General features: G+C 40.4%; 2 protein-coding genes across 3 annotated transcripts; one reads left to right on the top strand and one right to left on the bottom strand.

The window, feature by feature from the left end:
- Window positions 1-149: 149 nt before the first annotated feature.
- BCCIP (BRCA2 and CDKN1A interacting protein) lies at window positions 150-8,537 on the bottom strand. Its single transcript, XM_030951608.1, has 7 exons — window positions 8,246-8,537; window positions 6,073-6,147; window positions 5,511-5,591; window positions 4,701-4,796; window positions 3,954-4,141; window positions 2,625-2,802; window positions 150-515 (listed from the first exon to the last, which is right to left on the bottom strand). Exons 1-7 carry the CDS (start codon window positions 8,381-8,383, stop codon window positions 345-347), a joined length of 927 nt encoding a protein of 308 aa, XP_030807468.1. The 5' UTR covers window positions 8,384-8,537; the 3' UTR covers window positions 150-344.
- UROS (uroporphyrinogen III synthase) lies at window positions 8,531-18,209 on the top strand. 2 transcript variants are annotated; one of them, XM_030951609.1, is made up of 10 exons: window positions 8,531-8,789; window positions 10,133-10,222; window positions 10,964-11,047; window positions 11,377-11,473; window positions 12,643-12,717; window positions 13,185-13,259; window positions 15,714-15,797; window positions 16,094-16,179; window positions 16,746-16,844; window positions 17,475-18,209. In XM_030951609.1, the coding sequence occupies exons 2-10, from the start codon at window positions 10,160-10,162 to the stop codon at window positions 17,613-17,615; spliced, it is 804 nt and encodes a 267-aa protein (XP_030807469.1). In that variant the 5' UTR covers window positions 8,531-8,789; window positions 10,133-10,159; the 3' UTR covers window positions 17,616-18,209. The 2 variants fall into 2 exon arrangements, with proteins under 2 accessions (XP_030807469.1, XP_030807472.1); XM_030951612.1 differs by lacking the exon at window positions 8,531-8,789 and adding an exon at window positions 8,831-8,935.
- The last annotated feature ends 789 nt before the right edge of the window (window positions 18,210-18,998 follow it).

Genomic DNA, 18,998 nt, shown 5'->3' with positions numbered 1-18,998 from the left:
TAATTATTTCAAACTTTTGACATAAATACATTTAACAGAAGAAACAAAGAAAAAGCACTTTTGTCAACAAAAGGAGATGCATGAATTATTTTGGAACAAAACCACATGATTTAGCTTTGGTTAAAAACACATTGAACAGATATTCAGGCTTTTTTTTGACACTGGGTTTTTATTGACTGCTTCGTGATGATATCAAAGTAAAATAAGATGCAGTATTTAAAAATATTCATTTGGTGGATATTTTTAGTTGTATAAAACCGTTGACTCAACAGCAGTTCTGCAAATATTCTGAGGTCACAGTCCTGCATGGCTGCTCTGTAAAAACCTGGTGTTTGTAGGGGAGCTCAGAAGGAGAGATAATCTTTGAGTTTATCCATAATTCCATGGATTCCATCAGCTGGAACTACAATAACTGTCCTCAGAGGCTTCATGGGCACATCATCAAAGGACCATCTGCCACCCAGACAGGTGTCACTTTCCTCTTGCACAGAGTAGTTGAATTTCAGAAGGGCTTTCTAAACAACAGAAACAAAAGCATTCAGATTAAAATGTTTAATTAGCATGAAGATAATTCATCATCCAAACAAAGTGAAAATAATGAATCTATTATGCCCATGCTTAAGAAGTTTTTTTCCCTCTTGAAGTGTCTACCAAAAAGAACAACCAAAAACTCCACTATTTGAAGTATTTTAAACAAACATTTTATTTTCACAGAATTGATATCTTTCATATTAAATTCTATAATGATTGCTACCATTGTAGTTTGGGATCAGAGAAACAACCTAAGGGGGAGGGGGGGGAAAATAATACCAATGTTCTGAGGCTCTGCTGCTTTCAGGGCCTACTCTTGAAACTGCTCAGAGTCCTAAAAATTAAGAAATCTGTAAGAATATGAGTAGAAATAAAACATTAAGGGGATGGGCACCAAATGAATGCTGAGGAGAATTTCAGAAAGCTCTTGAAAAGGTTCCAGATGGCTGAAGCAACTTGAAGATCTATTTATGCCTCTCCAAACAGGCAGGTGTCTAGAATGTGCATTATTTCTTTTCAGGGACCCCATACAGAAAGTCCCTTTTCATCAGCTTTCCTAGACAAAATTCCTGATGGATCAGAAAAACAACCTAATGAATGTTTCCAGTTCTCACACAAGTCAGATGAAGAACTCTGAGCTGAACCATCAAGTAGAACTTACCCGATTCCTTCCCTTTGAAGGAAAATTAAGATCCACTCTCCCTTTAGGTTTGCTCTCCACTAACAATAGATCAAGGCTTTAAATCTCATTTTGGATGAATTACCACACTAACTGAGTGGCTTTGCTCAAGAACAATTTGAGCACCTTTAATCAATTGCAAGTCTGGTTATAATAGATTTTCTGGTTATAACTTTAAGGAGCAGAATGAAGCCCAGGGCAGTGCCAAGTGCAGGAAAAGGCTGCTCTCAGTTTGATATGGCTCCAAGTGCCTCACCACATTTAATGCTATTTTATGACAATCTAATTAACATTATGTGTGATCAGGGAGGACAGACATTCAGCACTAATTTAACACACACACAGTATTAAGTACAGAGAGACACTGAATTTAATACCCTACATAATGTTTAAAATTATTTTTTTTAAACACTGGAAAGACTGTTAGAAAGAAAAACATGCTCAGTTTGAGTCTATCCCTTTGAGCTGAGAATGACTGGAGTTTAGATGAAAGCACCCAATTAGCCTTTAATACATAACAAAGCTGAGATAAATAAATACAAAATGAGCCTTCAACAACACAACACCCATGGACACATGAGCTTCACAGGCTTCTCCCCAGCAGCTTTTCAATAACATTTTACAGAGTTCAGCTTCAGCTTTTTCAGCTGCTGTGGCAGGAACACAAAAACAAAATTCACAACTTGCTACTGCACAGAGGCTACAACACAATTCCCTACAGCTACCAATGAATTCCCCCACTTACATTTCTCTCATTCCCAAAAAATAAAATTACAGCCCTATCAGAGCCTCTGTCAGAATGATTACACACAGGAACCTTTGCCATTAACCACCCCATGCATGTGCAAGTCCTTTGCCCTGCAGGCACTGCCAGAAATGAAAAATAACAGCCTCTTGACAAAGTAATGATATTGTATAATAGTGGTTTTAAAGCTTTGGGAACAAAAAAAAGAAAAAAAAAAGAAACCATGACAAATTCTTTGCATTTCAAAGCACATCTTAAATTTAATTTCCTGCATTTTGCCCTCACCTGATCTGGCTTGGGACCAGCAGAATTCTGTTGCCTTAGGAAATGGGAAGTAATATTTTCATCTCAGTGTTTCACCACTTTTTATTAATATACTTGCCCTGAGTAGAATAGAGACAGAAAAGGGAAGCAAGAGCCACCTCTTAGGACCTCCATAAGTTTTTATTCTGAGCATTTTTTGCAAGTAACAGGTACTCAGGAGGGAACAGATAAATCAATACACACAAAGAGTTTGCTCCTCTCTCAACACTACTCCAAAACACCCTTAATTTAATTTCAAAATAGTTGTGATCATCTTGATAAAAGCTCCCCTTGAATTTGAGGTGAAACATCTCTTGTTGATGATATGAAGAAAAAGAAGTATTTTAAATTAAATAATCATGTTACCTCATGAAAGAATTCTTCCTCTGCATTTGCAAACATTAATTCCTCCTTTGGCTGATTCCTCCCTTCCTTCCTCTTAGAATTGCTCTTTGTGGCTTCTGTAAAGGTCTTGCTGATAAGGAGGTAATAGTGGCACTTTCCACAGGGTTTGTTTGTCCTCTGTGCCTCAGTCAGCTCCTTCCTAAAGAGGAATAAATGTTTACACAACTGAAATCCTAAACAAGCACATAACCAAACCTTAGAATGTAGTGGTATAGAAAGGATATTCAAATTGCAGCCTATTCTTTTCTGACTACCTCAGAAAATCAATTTTTCAGATGCACTCCTGGTACTTAAACACATTATTTGTACTTTAAACTATAAAAATATGGATGTTTTTCCTCAGCTCACAGGATAACCCTTTTTCCCCAGAATCCTGCTCATGGTAGAGTGTCTGTGCAATGATTCTAAGTGCAACTCTCCTTAAAAATGCATCACATTATCACTTCCTTGAGGACTGTAACTGAAAAGACAGAAAATACTCTTGCTCACCCTTGTGTTCAACATGTTGTCACTCCAAAACCTTAAGACAAAGAGGCTGAGATCTGAATTTGAGCTGTGACAAGTGCTGTATTTGTGGTGACCTCAATCTGACTTCTAATCTCATCTCACATGAGAGGAAAGAAGGCAAAAATGAAAGAATTAAAAAGAGATGATCTCCGTTCTATTACTGGTTCCTTATCCAACAAAACTTCCTTGTTCCCAGTTCTCAGCATGGCACTAAAATAATGTAATGCTGTGTTTCAGTGGATTAATTTATTTACTTTCACACAGCTTTTGATATAATCCATGAATTAGCAGAGATCAACCAGCACTTCACCAGCTTTTTCATTACCTGAAACTAATCAAAACACTGCATATTTACATGGGTCAAAACTGATTCACCTTTTAATCCTTTCCCTCAGTCCAAATCTCCCATTCCTGAGCCAGACATTAACACAGCAACACCCAAGCTGCTAAAAGATTCCTCATTTTTAAATTTTCCTAGATCAGTGTGAAAATAATCTGCAATACAAGGATGAACTGCAACATGGACACGGCTATTTCTGTAGAACAGCACACGTTCTCAAATTATGTCCTCTATAGAATTTGAGAAAGTTCTGGACCTTTATTAAGATATAAAAAATATTTTAAAAATTAACTAAAGATCATATATAATTTTTTTTTGTTCATGCTTTACTCCTATCTATAGCATCAATTGTCTTAGCACTATATACATAAGAGTTCTGAAAAATATGATGAAAAATACCATTCAGCATCATGCAAGAAAAAAAAAGAAATAAGCAAACTTACTGGAGCTGCTGGTGCATGGGCAGAGCAATCTGTGGGGGGACATTGATGAACCTTTCACTGAGGATGAGCCCCACAGGCTTTGTGCTGTCGTTGAGGAGTTTACAGAGCTGCTCCACCACCCGCTGCTCACAGCTCTGCTCACAACGACTCAGAAGCAGCTCTTTGATTTGCTCAGCACACTGGGTGCCCTGCAAGCAAAAGGTGCATTTCCTTTACCTGACACAACAACTGTTTACACAAGAAAACCCTGAATGTCACCTTGGAGGGAACTTCCTACAGGCCTGGTGACAATTTCCCTCAGCAGCCTCTAAAGCACTGCACGATTGCTGTGAAATCATTCTCCAGCCCTAAAGCTGAGGGCAAACAAAGCTTCTGAAGTGCTGGGAGCAAGGAACTGCAGCACCACAGCAAAACTCCAAACTGCAGAAGATCAAGGGGAGGAAATACAAGAGACTGACACCTCATTTGTGCTGGAATTACTAGGCCCACTTTTAACTCTCCGTTCCATTTTCTGCTTCACGTTTGACCCAAAAAGTTAAGCCACTTCAAGTTTTATAACCTCAAAAATCTAAGCCACTTCAAGTTTTATCACCCCAAAAAGCTAAGTCACTTCAAGTTTTATCACCCCAGTCCTCCAGAGTGGAATTCAAATCCAGGTCCAGCTGTCCAGGCTTGTTACACAGGATGCAATCTCATTCATTACTGATATATAATATTTATAACCAGATGTTACTGAGGAATACCAACCTTCCTTTCTGTTAAGTTCAAGCAGCTTATAAAACCAAATACTTCATCATCATCTTCATCTTCATCATCAGAACTGTCTTCCTGCACTTCTGCTTGCTGTTGGATGAAAGGAAAAGCAACAACTCATACTGACATTCTATTTCCACTCTGTAGCAAAAGATGTTTTTCTTTCCAGCTGGTATCAGCAGACGAAAACCACTGAGGAATCTGTGCAAACACACACTGCACATTCTGCTGCACCACTGAACACCTCAGTGTGCTCAGAGCCAGCTTTAGAGAGGGCCAGGTCATGCATCTGCCACAGCAGAGTCCTCTGAAAGGCACTGAAGGTTGATAGCTCACATTTAATAAGCAGCATCTCAGCCCAGGGAATGGCAATATCTTGAACAAAACCAATCTCCTTCAGTTTCTAATGCAGTAAACCTGGAATGTCTTGACAACCAGAAATAAAGCTTTGATAGGGAGAGGGACAAAGAGCTGTGTCTTTGTAGGAAAGTCAAAGCTCCCATTTCTTATGGAGATGGTAACAAACCTCTCCATTGCATTTTCAGCATTACTACACTGAAATTCAGGGAGGGAAAAGCCTTCCATATGTAAAAAGAAACCAGCAGTAACAACACATCAAATTCCTTCTCTGCTTGAAAACAGGCATGGAAAATTTCAGTTCCCATAGAAAAATTATTCTTAAAGCAGAAAAAGCAAGAAAGCACACAAATAACAGACACAGGATCCCCTGCTGAAATACAGAAATAATGTCATTTTAACAAAGAAAGCATTGTACTTCAATTACAAATATAATATCTGTCTTACCTTGATAATACTCCCAATATGGTTCTGTTGTATTAATATATCAGTTAATTCAGCAGTATTAACAGGAGCTTTTAGAAACAACTGGAAGACAGAAAACAAGTATTAAATTTCAGGCACTGAGGGTATCTCCTGGACCACTTAATAGAAAATAAAGTGAGATTTTTATTTATCTTCCTTCATTGTAATACTGCAAAAACTAACAATCAGCTGCTGGAGGTGCTTGCTCCTGCACCTTCCACATGCTGATATTTTCACATTGGTACCCTCTGGAGTTTGGTATGATATGAAAGCTTGGCTATTCCATCCCTGGAAGTGTCCAAGGGCAGGCTGGAGCAATCTGGGACAGTGGAAGGTGTCCCTGCCCATGGCAGGGGGTGGCACTGGATGGGCTTTAAGGTCCCTTCCAACCCAAACTACTCTGGGATTATCTAATAAAAGGAAGCAAAGTAATATATAAAAGCTATAAATCCATACAGAGAATGTGAACTGATGCCTTTGCACAACTCCTTAGATATCATTTATCAATGGACATATGAACCAAGCTGACAAGTAGCCACAGTACCTGCTGTAGTAACTTCTTTATCCCATTATAGTCATTGTCTGATATGGAATGTGCTTCAAATTCAACATTCACTTCCTGTGGAGTAAAACAGAGAATATCACACACACTTGGCAAGAGGTTATATCAGAACAAAGCTAAACTGTAAGAAACTTGAAACAGCAGAAACAGAACTTATTTCCACCTTGCAGTAGTCTCAGCAATTGGTTATCATTTCTTCTGTGACCTTTAGAGAACATTTGTGAAAAGTAACTTTTTAAAACTGACCCACCAATTGTGTCATGAACAAGCCTTTAATGCTTTGCTCCTGCCATCTGGTTCACACAATTACAGCTGTTGTAGCCACAGACTCTTCCCAGAGAGAGGTCTGACCCAGGCAGTTAAACCCTGGCAACTTCAGCACTGGGGTCTAACACCTTAGCTGCAGGTTGCTGCAGACATTTAAATAATTACACCCAAACCCACACTTCTGCTATTTCCCCAAATCCTCCTGGCATCATCAACTCCACTGTGGAACTCTGCAAGTGATGAGACCCAGGCACTGCAGCAGCCACAGGGAACTGCTGCTTCTCCTTCCAGAACAAATGCTGTGTGTCTGCTAACATTTTTATTGGTATTCAAAATTAAAAGTCACTCCTGCCAAGGTTACTCTGCCCACCTATTCCACTGTTCAAGATCATTCAACTTTTAACTGCCAGTTTCAACTACACCTCCTGAATAACCTCAACAATTCAGCCTCACTTTTGCCACCATTCAGCCTCAGAACTCTCTCCAATCTCACACAGAGGTCATGGTCTTTGCTGTCCACTGGAAGAAGAGTGTTAAAGACCTGTTTGCAGGGTAGAAAACAGGCACAGAATTCCTTTGGAGGCAGCAAAATTCAGGAGGCACTGGCACAGGCTGCCCCTGGATCCCTAAAGTGTCCAAGGCCAGGCTGGACAGGGCTTGGAAAACCCTGGGATAGTGGAAGGTGTCCCTGCCATGGTAGGGGGTGAAACTGGATGGGCTTTAATGTCCTTTCCAAACCAAACTATTCTGGGATTCTACAATAAAAGGAAGCAAATATATTTTTACAATAATAAAACATAGCAGAAACTAATGAAAGAGCTAATCCTCCATGCTGACAGCGCCATTTCCAAGCAGCTGCCTCCAGCCCCAAACCTGAGCGGACACACCAAGGGCCAGGGGGCTGTACAGCTGAAACCTCGGGGACCCCAACACTTGAAAAAGAGTTAAAAAATTAAAAACTTTCAACATCAATGCAGCGAACACACTTTGGATCGCTGGCCTACAGGGATGCATTCCCTGCGCTCCCACAGGCACGCACCCAGTGCCGGCTGGGCCTGGCGGGGGCACAAACCCTTCCCAAACATCCCTGAGAGTCCCTTCCTGAACATCCCTGACAATAATTCCTTCCCAAATATCCCCTCACAATAATCCCTTCCCAAATATCCCCTGACAACAATCCCTTCCCAAATATCCCCTCACAATAATCCCTTCCCAAACATCCCTGACAACAATCCCTTCCCAAGCCCTTCCCCAATACAGTATTTTCAGGGAACCCCCGACGAGGGGAGAGGAATGATGTATCTGACTCCATCTTATCAGAAGGCTAATTAATTACTTTATTATACTATATTATTCTATACTATATTACACTATATTACATTACATCTAAACTGAATCTGCCAAGCACTCAACTCTGCACACAACTGCTCTGAATCTTGCAATTGTCACCCTCAGTCCCGACACACACACACACACACCAGGCCCTGACAGGCCAAGGGAACAAAACACCATCACTTTGGGTAAACAATCTCCATATTGCATTCTACTTTTGCACAAACACAGGCACAGCATATGATAAGAACTGTTTTTCCTTTCTCTGATGTTCAGAGAACGTGAAACCCAGAAATATTCTCGGGAAGAATTGTGCCTTGCTTTTCTCTGTGAAATGTGGCGATACCCGAAACATCCCCTGACACCCTTCCCAAGTCCTTCCCGAACATCCCCTGACAACAATCCCTTCTCAAGCCCTTCCTGAACATTCCCTGACAGTCCCTTCCCGAATATCCCCTGACAACAATCCATTCCAGAACACCCCCTGACAATCCCTTCCCGAACATCCCTGCCAATCCCACCCGTGCGGGAGCCCCGCGGGGCCGGTCCCGCTCACCTCAGCGATGGGCTCGTCCGAGTCCGAGCACCCCGAGCTCTCGGAGCCGCTGTCGGAGCCCTCGGAGCTGCCGGAGCCGCTGTGGGAGCCCTGCTCCCCGGCGGGGACCCGGGCCCGGCGCTTGGCCGGCGTGGCCATGGCACGGAAGGGCGGTGTGGCCGCGGGATGTCGCCGAATGTCGCGATAGAGAGCGGCAGGCAGCGCCCGCTGAGCGCGGAGCAGCCGCGGAGCCTGAAGGGGGAGGCGCGGCCCACACCGCCCCTGTCCCCGCGAACCCGGATTTCCTCTCGGTGCTGTGGTGTCACTTCCTTGCGAAGGGAATTCCTTCACGGGAATGGCTGTCAGGGGATAAATCTGCCTGCCCAGGGCGGTTTGGAGTCCCCATCCCGGCGGGAAGGGCTGGATGTGGCTCTCAGGGCTGGGGACGCGGCGGGGATCGGGCACTGCTCGGGCTCCGTGACCCCGGAGGCTTCCCCAGCCTCAGGGATCCTGTGCTTTAAAAGGAACAGTGTCTGATCATCTCCCGACATTAGCAAAAATTACTGTAAGTAAAAACCAGTGTTAGTAAAAATTGCCGATTAAAGCAGGAATCAGGCTGCTCGCTCTAAAAATCGTGTCCCGGCTTCCCCCGACCCAAATTCCCTGGATAATTCCAGACGAACCGCAGAGAAGGGTGACAGGGAGAGCGCAGTAAGCACAACGTGATTCTGGGCTTTATAAAAAAAATGCCAGTCGGGAAAACGCGTTCAAATGCCCTAAACACTGAAGAAATGCTTATTAATGATCAAGTTACATGAAACGTGTTCCATTTAACGCTTTGTGTCTAATTAATGAAGAAATGAGCTGTTAATGAGGACATGGAAAGAAGAGCATTGGGCACTCGCTGTTGCCAGCCAGGAGGAATGGAAGGCACAGAGCCTTGGGATGTAACTCCAAGGATTTAATTCCAGCTTTATAAACGTGCTACAAGTAGGCTCAAACTTTCATGTTCCCTTTAAAGCCTCAAACACATCTGTGGGATTTTTTATTTTGGTTCGGTTTGGGGGTTTTTGTTCGTTTGGGTTTTTTGTTTGGTTTAGGTTTTTGTTTTGGTTTGGTTTTGGTTTTTTTTAAGCTGTGTTTGCTCTGGGAGCAATTAGGTCATTGCCAACGTTTGAATACTGATATCCAGGGAAAGAATTTAGAGGAAGATGAATTTTCCTATATGTCTGATCTGGCAGGAAAATACCACACTGGTAATTGGGGTAAATATGCACTTAGAGGGTGGATTTCTGTTTGTATTATTTGCGTGTTTGTTTACGTTTTGTAACTTTGAGTTTAGCACAAAGCTTGTAAGGAACTGAGAAGTCTCATCTTTTTTCTTCCATTTTTATGGCAGAACAGATGTTTTCAGTCCTGCCTTCTTTCCTAGACTATCAGAGAAGGCACATGAATATTATCTATATTATTATAGATGTATAAATGTGTGCATATAGACACACATATATTAAATAAAATCAATCTTTGCATACTCATTTTGATGAGCAGAGGGTGCATGGAAATTAATAGAATAAATAATTTTTTGTAGATAGGAGCTGATTCAATAGCAGAACGTGGTGGCATTGTAGGACCTGTTACTGCTTTTACAGAATATCCTTTAAAATGTGTTCCCCTTGATTAGTTTAGCAGAGCCTCTCCTTTGAGCAGTGTTATCTAAAGGCAGCATATTATTTTCTGCCCTTATCAGGGTGGGTGTTCCTGCCTGGAGAATGCACAAATAACTGTTTACTCACTGTGTAAGGAGCAGTACAACTGCTAGCAACCCACTTCTTGGAGCTGCTAAAGTCACTGTTAGAGTCAAAAACTCCTCTAGATCTAATTAAGATAAATTCCATTCTTGTATTTCAGGGTTCTGCTCTGCTTCCTTGGTGAACAATGAAGGTTCTGCTGCTGAAGGATCCCAAAGACAAAGATTCAGGACCAGATCCTTATATTAAAGTGAGTAAATGTTGAGAAAACTAAAAAAAAATAGTGTCACTTCTTTATTAAATGTGAATGCAAACTGTTTCAAATAGGGGCTTAATCAAACTTAGGAGTGCATACCTGAAATTATGCTGAGATAAAAAGTATCTTGGAAAATAGCCCTTCCTGCAAAAAATTGTATTAATTATGGGACATTTGTACTGAATTCATTGTAAAGCTCTTGTCAAAGTACTGATATTAAACCAGCTTCATTTGAATTAATTAGTATTGATTATGTTCATTTGGACAGAATAAAGATTACAGAAATTCTTTGTGTTTTTACTGGGAAAGTGATGTGAAATAGAGGTTACCTGTTGCTGGGGTCCCTTCTGCTCCTGCCCTTGGTCATGTGAGTAAATCTCACTGATAAGAGGAAGGATTCCTGATAAAGGAGGATTATTTCTTCAGAAGAAGCCTACTGACAGAATTACAGAGATGCACAGGGATATTTGCAGGACTGGGTGGGCACTTGGGGACTTCAGAGTTTTGTGCTGGTGTCTCCTGTACCTCAGAAGGTCCCACAGCTGATTGTTTAATTAAATCTTGTAATATTAAATAATTAACAAATTCAAATAGATTTACCAGGGAAAGGAAATAAAATGCCTTTTTATTTTGCTTTAGCAAAGAGAAATGCTTGTGCTGACTTAGTCAGCCCTTTGAAAAAGCAAAAATGCTGTTTGGAATTCATTTCAAGAGCTGCAAACCTTTTCTTGATAGGAATTAGGATCATACAACTTGGAAGCAACGTTGATCCCAGTTTTGTCATTTGAATTCACCTCTCTTGACAGCTTATTTGAGAAGGTAAGTTTGAAATTCCTTCAGTTGTCTTATTTCCAACAGGATTTGGTTTCCATGATCCCATTTTACCATTCTCTGTGTGGTACAAATAATTCTCTGGTTGTACAGTAAATTTCATGTACAGCATCAAGGAGCTTGCCCTTGCTTGTTAAAGAATTAAATTGTTCAGATAGAATTCATATTTAAATTGTAAATTGTCACAAGTGTTGGGGCATTTCAGGCAATTATTGAAGCTGTTCTGTTTGCCACAAGGTTATAAATAATTGATCAGCTGATTTTTAAAATTAATTTATAATTTTTTTTGACTTCTTAAATTTACTGTTTCTAATTAGCTTTCCCATCCAGAGTGCTATGGAGGCCTAGTTTTTACCAGCCCAAGAGCATTAGAAGCCATCAAGATATGTTTAAAAGAGAAGAGTAAAAAAGAGGGTAAGTACATATTGATATTCCTTGGTCTTTTTCTTACAACATCTTGTGAAGTCTGGATTATAATGAATTTTATTTCATCCACCAGTAAATATTTGGAGCATGATTTTTAAAAAAAACCTGAATTTCATCATTCTTTTAGAATCATAAAGGGCTCATGCAGCACTGAGCTTTTAAGGGTTGTGTTTTCCACCCTGAAAAATGAAGGAAAGGATCTTTTGGTGCAAATTACTAATTAGTGAGAGCTTTGCCAGCTCTGGTTCTCTCATGCAGAAGGAATATTTTGCTGCAGTGCCTGGTTTGCTTGCTGACTGCTTTCCTCTCTTAAAGAGAAGATCATCTCAGAAAAACTGGCCATCACTTCTGTGCCTCTATAATTCATATGAAATGCTGCAGAAAAAGGGAGTTCTCTGTCTTGAATAAGAAATTTCTCAAGTGAATTAATTATTAGAAGAAGTGCTGAGGCATCAAAGCCAGGAGGTGAGGAGTGAGGAAGAATCCTGCTAAATAGAAATATCCATCGCAATGAAATGCCAAATCCTTGTAAACTCTTCCAAATTCTTATCTTGGGTGATTCTGGCATGGAGTTTCTACTTTACCTGCTCCATTTTTGGGCTGTGGACAAATCAATGTCCTGTGAGTAAGGTTACACCCTTGAGTAGGCAGTAAATGCACTGAGACCCTCAGCTATTTGTAGCATTTGCAGCAGCAGAGGACAATATATTTAGATTTTAGGTCAAAAGTAATCTCTAAATTCCATCCCTAACCTTGATTAGGACTTTTGGAAAAGAAATATTTTAATAATAAAAATGAGTCTGTAGTTCCTATTTGAGTTCCTCTCAAAGGCAATAAATCCTTGGGTTTTTACTTCTGGTTTTTATTTTTACTGTTGTAGTTTGTATTTCTTTTTTCACCCCCAGTAGTCCCAGACAAGACTCAGTGTCCTGTGCTGCTCTGGTTAAAACAAGACAGTAAAAAACTTGGGGTATCTATTTTTGATCCTTTATGATTTGTACATCCAGATTTGCTGAATGTGTAGTAGAATTTTAGCTATTATTATAATTTTGCTGTATTTATGGATTAAACAGAAGCCCAAATAGTCATTTATCACTCACATTCTGTTGCCATGTGCTTAAATTTCATTTAATTTAGTATAATTTAATGTTTTTCAGCCTGGTCAAAATCTCTTAAACAAATGTGGAATATCAAACCAACATATGTGGTAGGAAAAGCTACAGCTTCTTTAGGTAAGCTGGGGTTTAAAAAAAGAAAAATTGGCTAAATCTGATTTGTAAGTATAATTTTTGGAGGAGGAGCTGCTGTTCAATGGTGCTGAGAAAGAAATTTAAGTTTTAAACTGGTTAATTTGGAAGAGAGGTAATAATGTAAAAATTAGAATTATCCATGCTCCAGCCAAGGATATCCATGGATCTAATCCAGCCTCTGGATTTCTGCTACTTTTGTTGTAATCTGATGGTTACTGCTTGAAAAATTGGGTCAAAACAGGAAAAAAAACCCCTTTGTTCTTAATTTGAATGTGGTTTTGTCATTGCTTTTGGAAGTGAAATTGGATGAAAGGAATTCTAACCTTGCACAATTTATTTGTGCACAAATTATTTGTGTGCCTCCCTTTCCATCCCAGGGTTCTGTGGCAGGAAATCTGAATTGTTCTCATTGTTTTCCATGGTTTTTTCTTTGCTGCTTTTGGTTCTAGTGGAAGAAATTGGTCTTGTTCCACAAGGAGAAAAGGCTGGAAATGCTGAGAAATTAGCTGAATATATTTGTTCAAGTAAGTGGCTAAAATGTTGGAGTTAAGTTACAGTAATGTCCTTTTCATAATTTCAGAATTTCCTTAAGGTAGAATTAAGTGCACAGTGAGACAAAAATACTTCAAAATACATATACAAGATATTAATTTACATGTAATCTTAGACCCTCTGGTTAATTAATAAATACTATATGAGCCACTAGGAAAAAGTTTATTTTTACTGGAAGATCAGAGCTGTAATGACTGGAAATTGCTGCTAAATGAGAAGATTTAATTGCTGGTGACTCTCCCCAGAATTACCCTGTGGTATCAGAGGGATCTGGTTTTCAGCACCAAAACTGAGTGGTTTTGAAGAAATTAAAGTGATGCTTTAAGTTTTATTTAACTTTTGTTAATGGTCAAATCTGTAACTCTTCTCAGGCTATTTTCAGATTATTGGGGAATTTTAAAAGTCTATTTGCTGACTTCTTCTGGTATTACTCTAAGTTGTTAATATTTCCAGTAGCAATAAGGAAGACTTTTAGACTTAGGAGCTGTTTTTTTTTGAATGGATGGCTCAGTAGGATGGATCAGTAAAAAAAGAGTTTTTGTACAGATGTGAGACTGCTGAGCAAAGTCTGCCCAGTAGCAGAGATTTATAGGGAAAAGAAAAATGGGATGGGAGCTGGAAAGGAATGTTTTTGCTGGGCACAGTGCTCTCTAATTCACTGGCAAATAAAATACTTCAGCTCTAGGGAATATTTAATGGTAAAAATGGGAGTAGCCAACACAAGATCAAATAATAAATTCTGAAAATTAAAAATGCAACACGAATATTTCATGAGTGAAGAATAACCCATCTCCTCTCTTCTAATAGCAAATGTATTAAAGCAAAGAAAGGTTTCAGCTGATTTTTAGTGCTGGAAAATCTACTTCTGGCAATAAATTAATATTTGCCAAGGATTTTTTCGAGCAGAAAGAGAAATAACCTGTTTATTGTGTTGTATGAAGGTGAAAAAAATTACCCAAGCAGTGAATTTCAGTCACTGGAGCCTGTTTGTTGTTGAGACATAGAAATATCCTCCAGAATTTATTGGGCTCTGCATATTTAAATGCTCTCAGCTGATCAAGTGCTTTATAACAACCTTGGAAGTAGAGATTAAATTATCTCATGTTCCCTGTTATGTATAAATTCATTTCTGTTTGTGCGTAAAGAAGTAAATTAAAAGAATAGCTCTGAATTTCTTGTATCATGAGAGGTTATTGCCAGAATAAAAATAAAAGCTGAAATAATGAGATTTTTTTTGTCACTACCTTTTGTGCTTTGTTACCCAATTCAATTTAAGGGATGGGAAATAAAGGAATTTACTCCAAGACATTCTGGTTTTACTCTTCTCAAGGCAAATATTTGGCTGCAGGAACAGGAGATCCCAGTCCTTGTTGTGTGGTTCAGGCCCACCAAGGAATTTTTCTGTACCAGAAGAATTGGTGTTTGTTTACAGGTATCACACTGACATTTTAAATAACTGCCATGACTTGCAGGAGAATTGATGCTGGTACATTCAAATTTTATTTAATTTTAAAATCTTTTTTACATTCTGAGCCAAGGTCATTCTTCCTCTAATTTTTAATTTTAATTTAAGAATATCTGGTTTCTAATAAAACCTCAGTGTGCAGTCACAACACTCAGGTGTTTCTGGGTTGACTCCTACAGGGGTCTTTCCATTTGATTTTCACCCTGCTGCCCTTTTTTTTATCCCTGAAGAATGTCTGCTTGCATAAACCAACAGTCTCCTTCCAGCACTTAAAAACATTTATTCTCTAGTAATTGTCTCTTAAAAGTGTAATCTGAAATAGTAATAAAATAATTTCATTTCTCTGGAAAGCTGAATCCAAAGCTGTATCAATCTGTGTAGAATTTAATCTTGAAACTTTCTCTGTGTTTCTTATTTATAGAAAAGGCAAAAGCTGTGCAAAGCAAGTCTGCTGTTAAATTCCTAATTTGACAAAAGCAAGTGAGGATATCCACTCCCACCCCAGCAGTGCAACCAGAATCCTTTTTCCTTGGAGAATTAAGAAAATGGAATTGCAGATAAACCAAAACTTTCCAGCACAGTATTGTCCTTTTCTTTGTCTGCCTGAATATTCTTTTATCGAGAGCTCTGTCATTTATTGAGTGGGACAGATTTTAAATATCAGATCGAGGCAGGTTGTGCTGAGGAGGAGATAAAGTGCATTTCTGTTCCCCTTGCCCTTGTACAAAGGAAGTTATCTTTTTAGCCAATATTCATATTCTAGTTATGGAACATTTTTAATGTTCCTGCTAAGTAGCCTGTCCTGTGAATTGGGGCTGCAGATATTTTCAGTTACCTCAGTGCTGTGTCTGTGATGAGGCATTTGATAAATCAGCATTTGATACCTTTAAAATGTATTAAGTCACATTTACTCTTTATTAAAGGCCTGAGTTAATTAAAGTTCTTGTTTGTGTGTTTACAGGAGAGAAGCCCAATTCCTCAGCTCTCCTGTTTCCTTGTGGAGCCCTGAAAAGAGAAGTACTTCCTACAGTGCTTAGAGAAAAAGGTTGAACTTCCCCTGGAGACCCATTTTAATTAGTCAGTGATGAGAAAAGTTGTATCTAAAGCTTGTGAACCAAATTGGAAGAAGTAGAAGTGGAACTTGCTGAGGAGAGGACAGGAGTAAACACTGGGAGCTTGGCTGGCTGCCCACAGCTCTGGGACCTGCAAATCCTTCACAGAACTTTCATGTGTCTTTTTAGCCTAAAATAGTTACACTTCAGTGCAGTTAGGATGTTGTGAGTGCTGAACTGAAATAATAGAAATTAATGAATTAATTATGACTGCATGTCCTGATTGCAGGCATACCCCTGGAAAGCCTCACTGTTTATCAAACAGCCCAGCACCCTGATCTGCAGGAATCTTTGAGCAGTTACTTCTCCCAGCAGGTACTGGACACTGAGGTAGTTTGGGATTTTCTGAGGCAGGTGACAATGCCTCCCAGAATATTCCTGTTTTTGAAGTAGTGTAACTGAAATATCACTGGGCATCTTTGCTGTGTATCACAGAATCCAGGAGTAATCTGCCCTACATAGTTTGTATAAAAGTAATCACTGCTTTTCATTTTTCAAGGCTGGCCTTCTGGTTTTTCCACATTAGGAGCCTCTATCATAGAATTACAGAATCATGGAATGGTTTGGGTGGGAAGGGAACTTAACTCTCACCCAGTGCCACCCCCTGCCATGGCAGGGACACCTCCCACTGTCCCAGGGTGCTCCAAGCCCTGTCCAGCCTGGCCTTGGGCAGTGCCAGGGATCCAGGGGCAGCCTCAGCTGCTCTGGGCACCTGTGCCAGGGCCTGCCCACCCTGCCAGGGAGCAATTCCTAATTCCCAATATCCCATCCATCCCTGCCCCCTGGGTTAAAGGCATTCCATGTGTGCTGTGCCCATGTGCCAAGGCACTGCTGGCACACTGCTGGAGTGAGCTGTGTCAACCTCTGCTTCTTTCACCCAGGGGATCCCTGCCAGCATTGTGTTCTTCAGCCCCTCTGGTGTCAAATTCTGCCTCCAGCATATCCAGAAGCTTTCAGGGGATTTGATCAACCAAGTCAAGGTATGTTCTCTTACAAATGGTGCAATATGAGAGGCAGGAAATTTGGGGTGGGCAAATGAGACAGAAAGGCTGTAACAAACACTGCAAACCTCATCTTTGGTTTGTGCTTATTTCTCTGAAGAAAACCCCAGTTTATAACAAATACAAATGATATTATATAGAATTATACTAAAGATATTATTGTAGAATCCCAGAATGGGTTGGGTTGGAAGGGACCTTAAAGCCATCTCGTTGCACCCCCTTGCTATAGGCAGGGACACCTTCCACTACACAGCTTGCTCCAACCCCATCCAACCTGGCCTTGGGTGGATTTTAAAAAAGAAATTGTTTTCACCTGGAATGTTTTCCCCGACCAATTCCCCCATTTCCACTGTGATAGACTTCATTTTCCCTGGGTGATGCCATGGTGTGAGGAGTTGTTGCTTGCACCAGGCTGCAGCTGATTAAAATTCCTCTCACTTTTCCCTGTTCCGTGGGACTCGGAGCTTTCAGTGTTTGCAATGGTGAGATAAATACTCATCTTCTTGAGTCACTGCTAAGCAGCTCCATTGATGGGTGCCTTTTAATGCTGCAAATCTTCAGCCTGAGCTGGGAGAGCTGAGCCCTAACAGTGCAGTGTTGTCCCTGCAGTTTGCTGCCATCGGCCCCAGCACAGCAGAGGCCCTGCGAGATGCCGGCGTCACCGTGAGCTGCACTGCAGGGAGCCCCACAGCCCAGGACCTGGCTGCTGCCATCCACACAGCCCTGCAGCCACACAACTGCTCCTACTGACAGCCCAGCCTGCCCAGCAAGGCACTCCAGGAGGGCTTTTCCAATCTGCAGACCCATGGGTTTTGGGATTATGAAGCACTGTCCTGGTCAGGGATGGCTGTGAGAAGGTTGCACTGAAATATCTTAAGAAATCTGGGATCTGTCCAGCATCCTTAAAGCATCCAGCTCTTCCCTTTCCTCCTGTGTGCACTGTGAATATTTTATCCTTGAAAAGCAGCTGTGAACATTGAGAAACTGCAATCAGCCCCACACCTCACCTCAGGTATCCCCCAGCACACAGCTCAGGTTGGATTTCTCAGTATAATCAGTTTTTCTTGCACATCTTCTTGTGTAGGAAAAACCCCCATATTCCAATGAAGTATTTTCTTTTGTAAACTTGTTTGCTTGTTGTTCTGCTTTTCCAGTATTTGTATAAAACTGTTAATTGTAGATTCTTTGTGGAACAGAATTCTTGCAGTGAAGTTGCTCTGTGTGGGGCTGTTGTCAGTTCAGGTCAGCTGTTGACCCTTGTTACCCTAACAGGGTCTTCAAAATTAGCTTTTGGTTTCTGTTCCTGTAATGAAGGATTTATTAACAGGGAAATAAACTGGCTTATCAGAGTTAATAATGGTGTTAAGAGTTGTCTGTTCTGGATGTGGTTTATGCTTTAATTGTTTATCTCTGGAAGGGAAAAAATAATCCTATTTAGCACTAATGCTCCCTCCAGCTAATGCCAAGAGCTTCACAGGAGATTTGAATCATAATATACTCATTTATAATCCTCCTGAAAGTCATTTGTGGTTGTTAGCACAGTGCTGAGGTTCCTGAAATAACAGAGAAAGCCTCATTTGCTGCACAGTTCAGGTGAAGTCTGAGGATGGGCCCTGAATTTCCATCCATGTGAGAGGCTCCACAACTGGAACAAGAGGGAAGCCAAGTTCTGTTCCTGTAATTCCTGTAATGAGTAATTCCAGAGTGTGGGGTCATCAGTCACACTGGGCACAGCAGGACAGGGGTTTGGCCTATGAAACATTTTCCTGTCTCAGGATGAAACAGAATCTCGGAGGGTAAAAACTGCTGGAAAATCACAGAATCCCAGGATGGTTTGGGTTGGAAGGGACCTTAAAAAGCTCGTCTAATTCCATATGAATACATGGAAAAGGCATTTCCACCTTTCTGAAAAGTGGTTTACACTGTTATTATGCAATAAAGAACCACATCTATTTGTAGAAGAATAGCAGGACATCAGATGTTATGTTCTGGATAATTTTATCTTCAAATAATACATATTAGCAAAAAACCCAGAGTCCTCACATGCTGAGGTAAGACCCCACTCAGTGCTTGATTGGAGCTTACAGATTTTTTTCAAAAAAATTAAAAATTTGTCTTTCAAATAGTTTTGAT

The sequence above is a fragment of the Camarhynchus parvulus genome, chromosome 6 (genome assembly GCF_901933205.1).
Source record: "Camarhynchus parvulus chromosome 6, STF_HiC, whole genome shotgun sequence".
NCBI lineage: Eukaryota > Metazoa > Chordata > Aves > Passeriformes > Thraupidae > Camarhynchus > Camarhynchus parvulus.
The sequence above is the reverse complement of the archived record's forward strand: the minus strand, read 5'-3'. Positions and strand labels throughout refer to the sequence as shown.

Coding starts and splice junctions, on each gene's coding strand:
- BCCIP (XM_030951608.1), bottom strand. CDS start 8,383: ATGGCCACGCCGGCCAAGCGCCGGGCCCGGGTCCCCGCCGGGGAGCAG. Junction 5,592..6,072: donor TAAAGAAGTTACTACAGCAG/GTACTGTGGCTA, acceptor TCTGTCTTCCAG/TTGTTTCTAAAAGCTCCTGT. Junction 4,797..5,510: donor ATATTGGGAGTATTATCAAG/GTAAGACAGATA, acceptor TTCATCCAACAG/CAAGCAGAAGTGCAGGAAGA.
- UROS (XM_030951609.1), top strand. CDS start 10,160: ATGAAGGTTCTGCTGCTGAAGGATCCCAAAGACAAAGATTCAGGACCA. Junction 11,474..12,642: donor AGAGAAGAGTAAAAAAGAGG/GTAAGTACATAT, acceptor AATGTTTTTCAG/CCTGGTCAAAATCTCTTAAA. Junction 15,798..16,093: donor TACAGTGCTTAGAGAAAAAG/GTTGAACTTCCC, acceptor TCCTGATTGCAG/GCATACCCCTGGAAAGCCTC.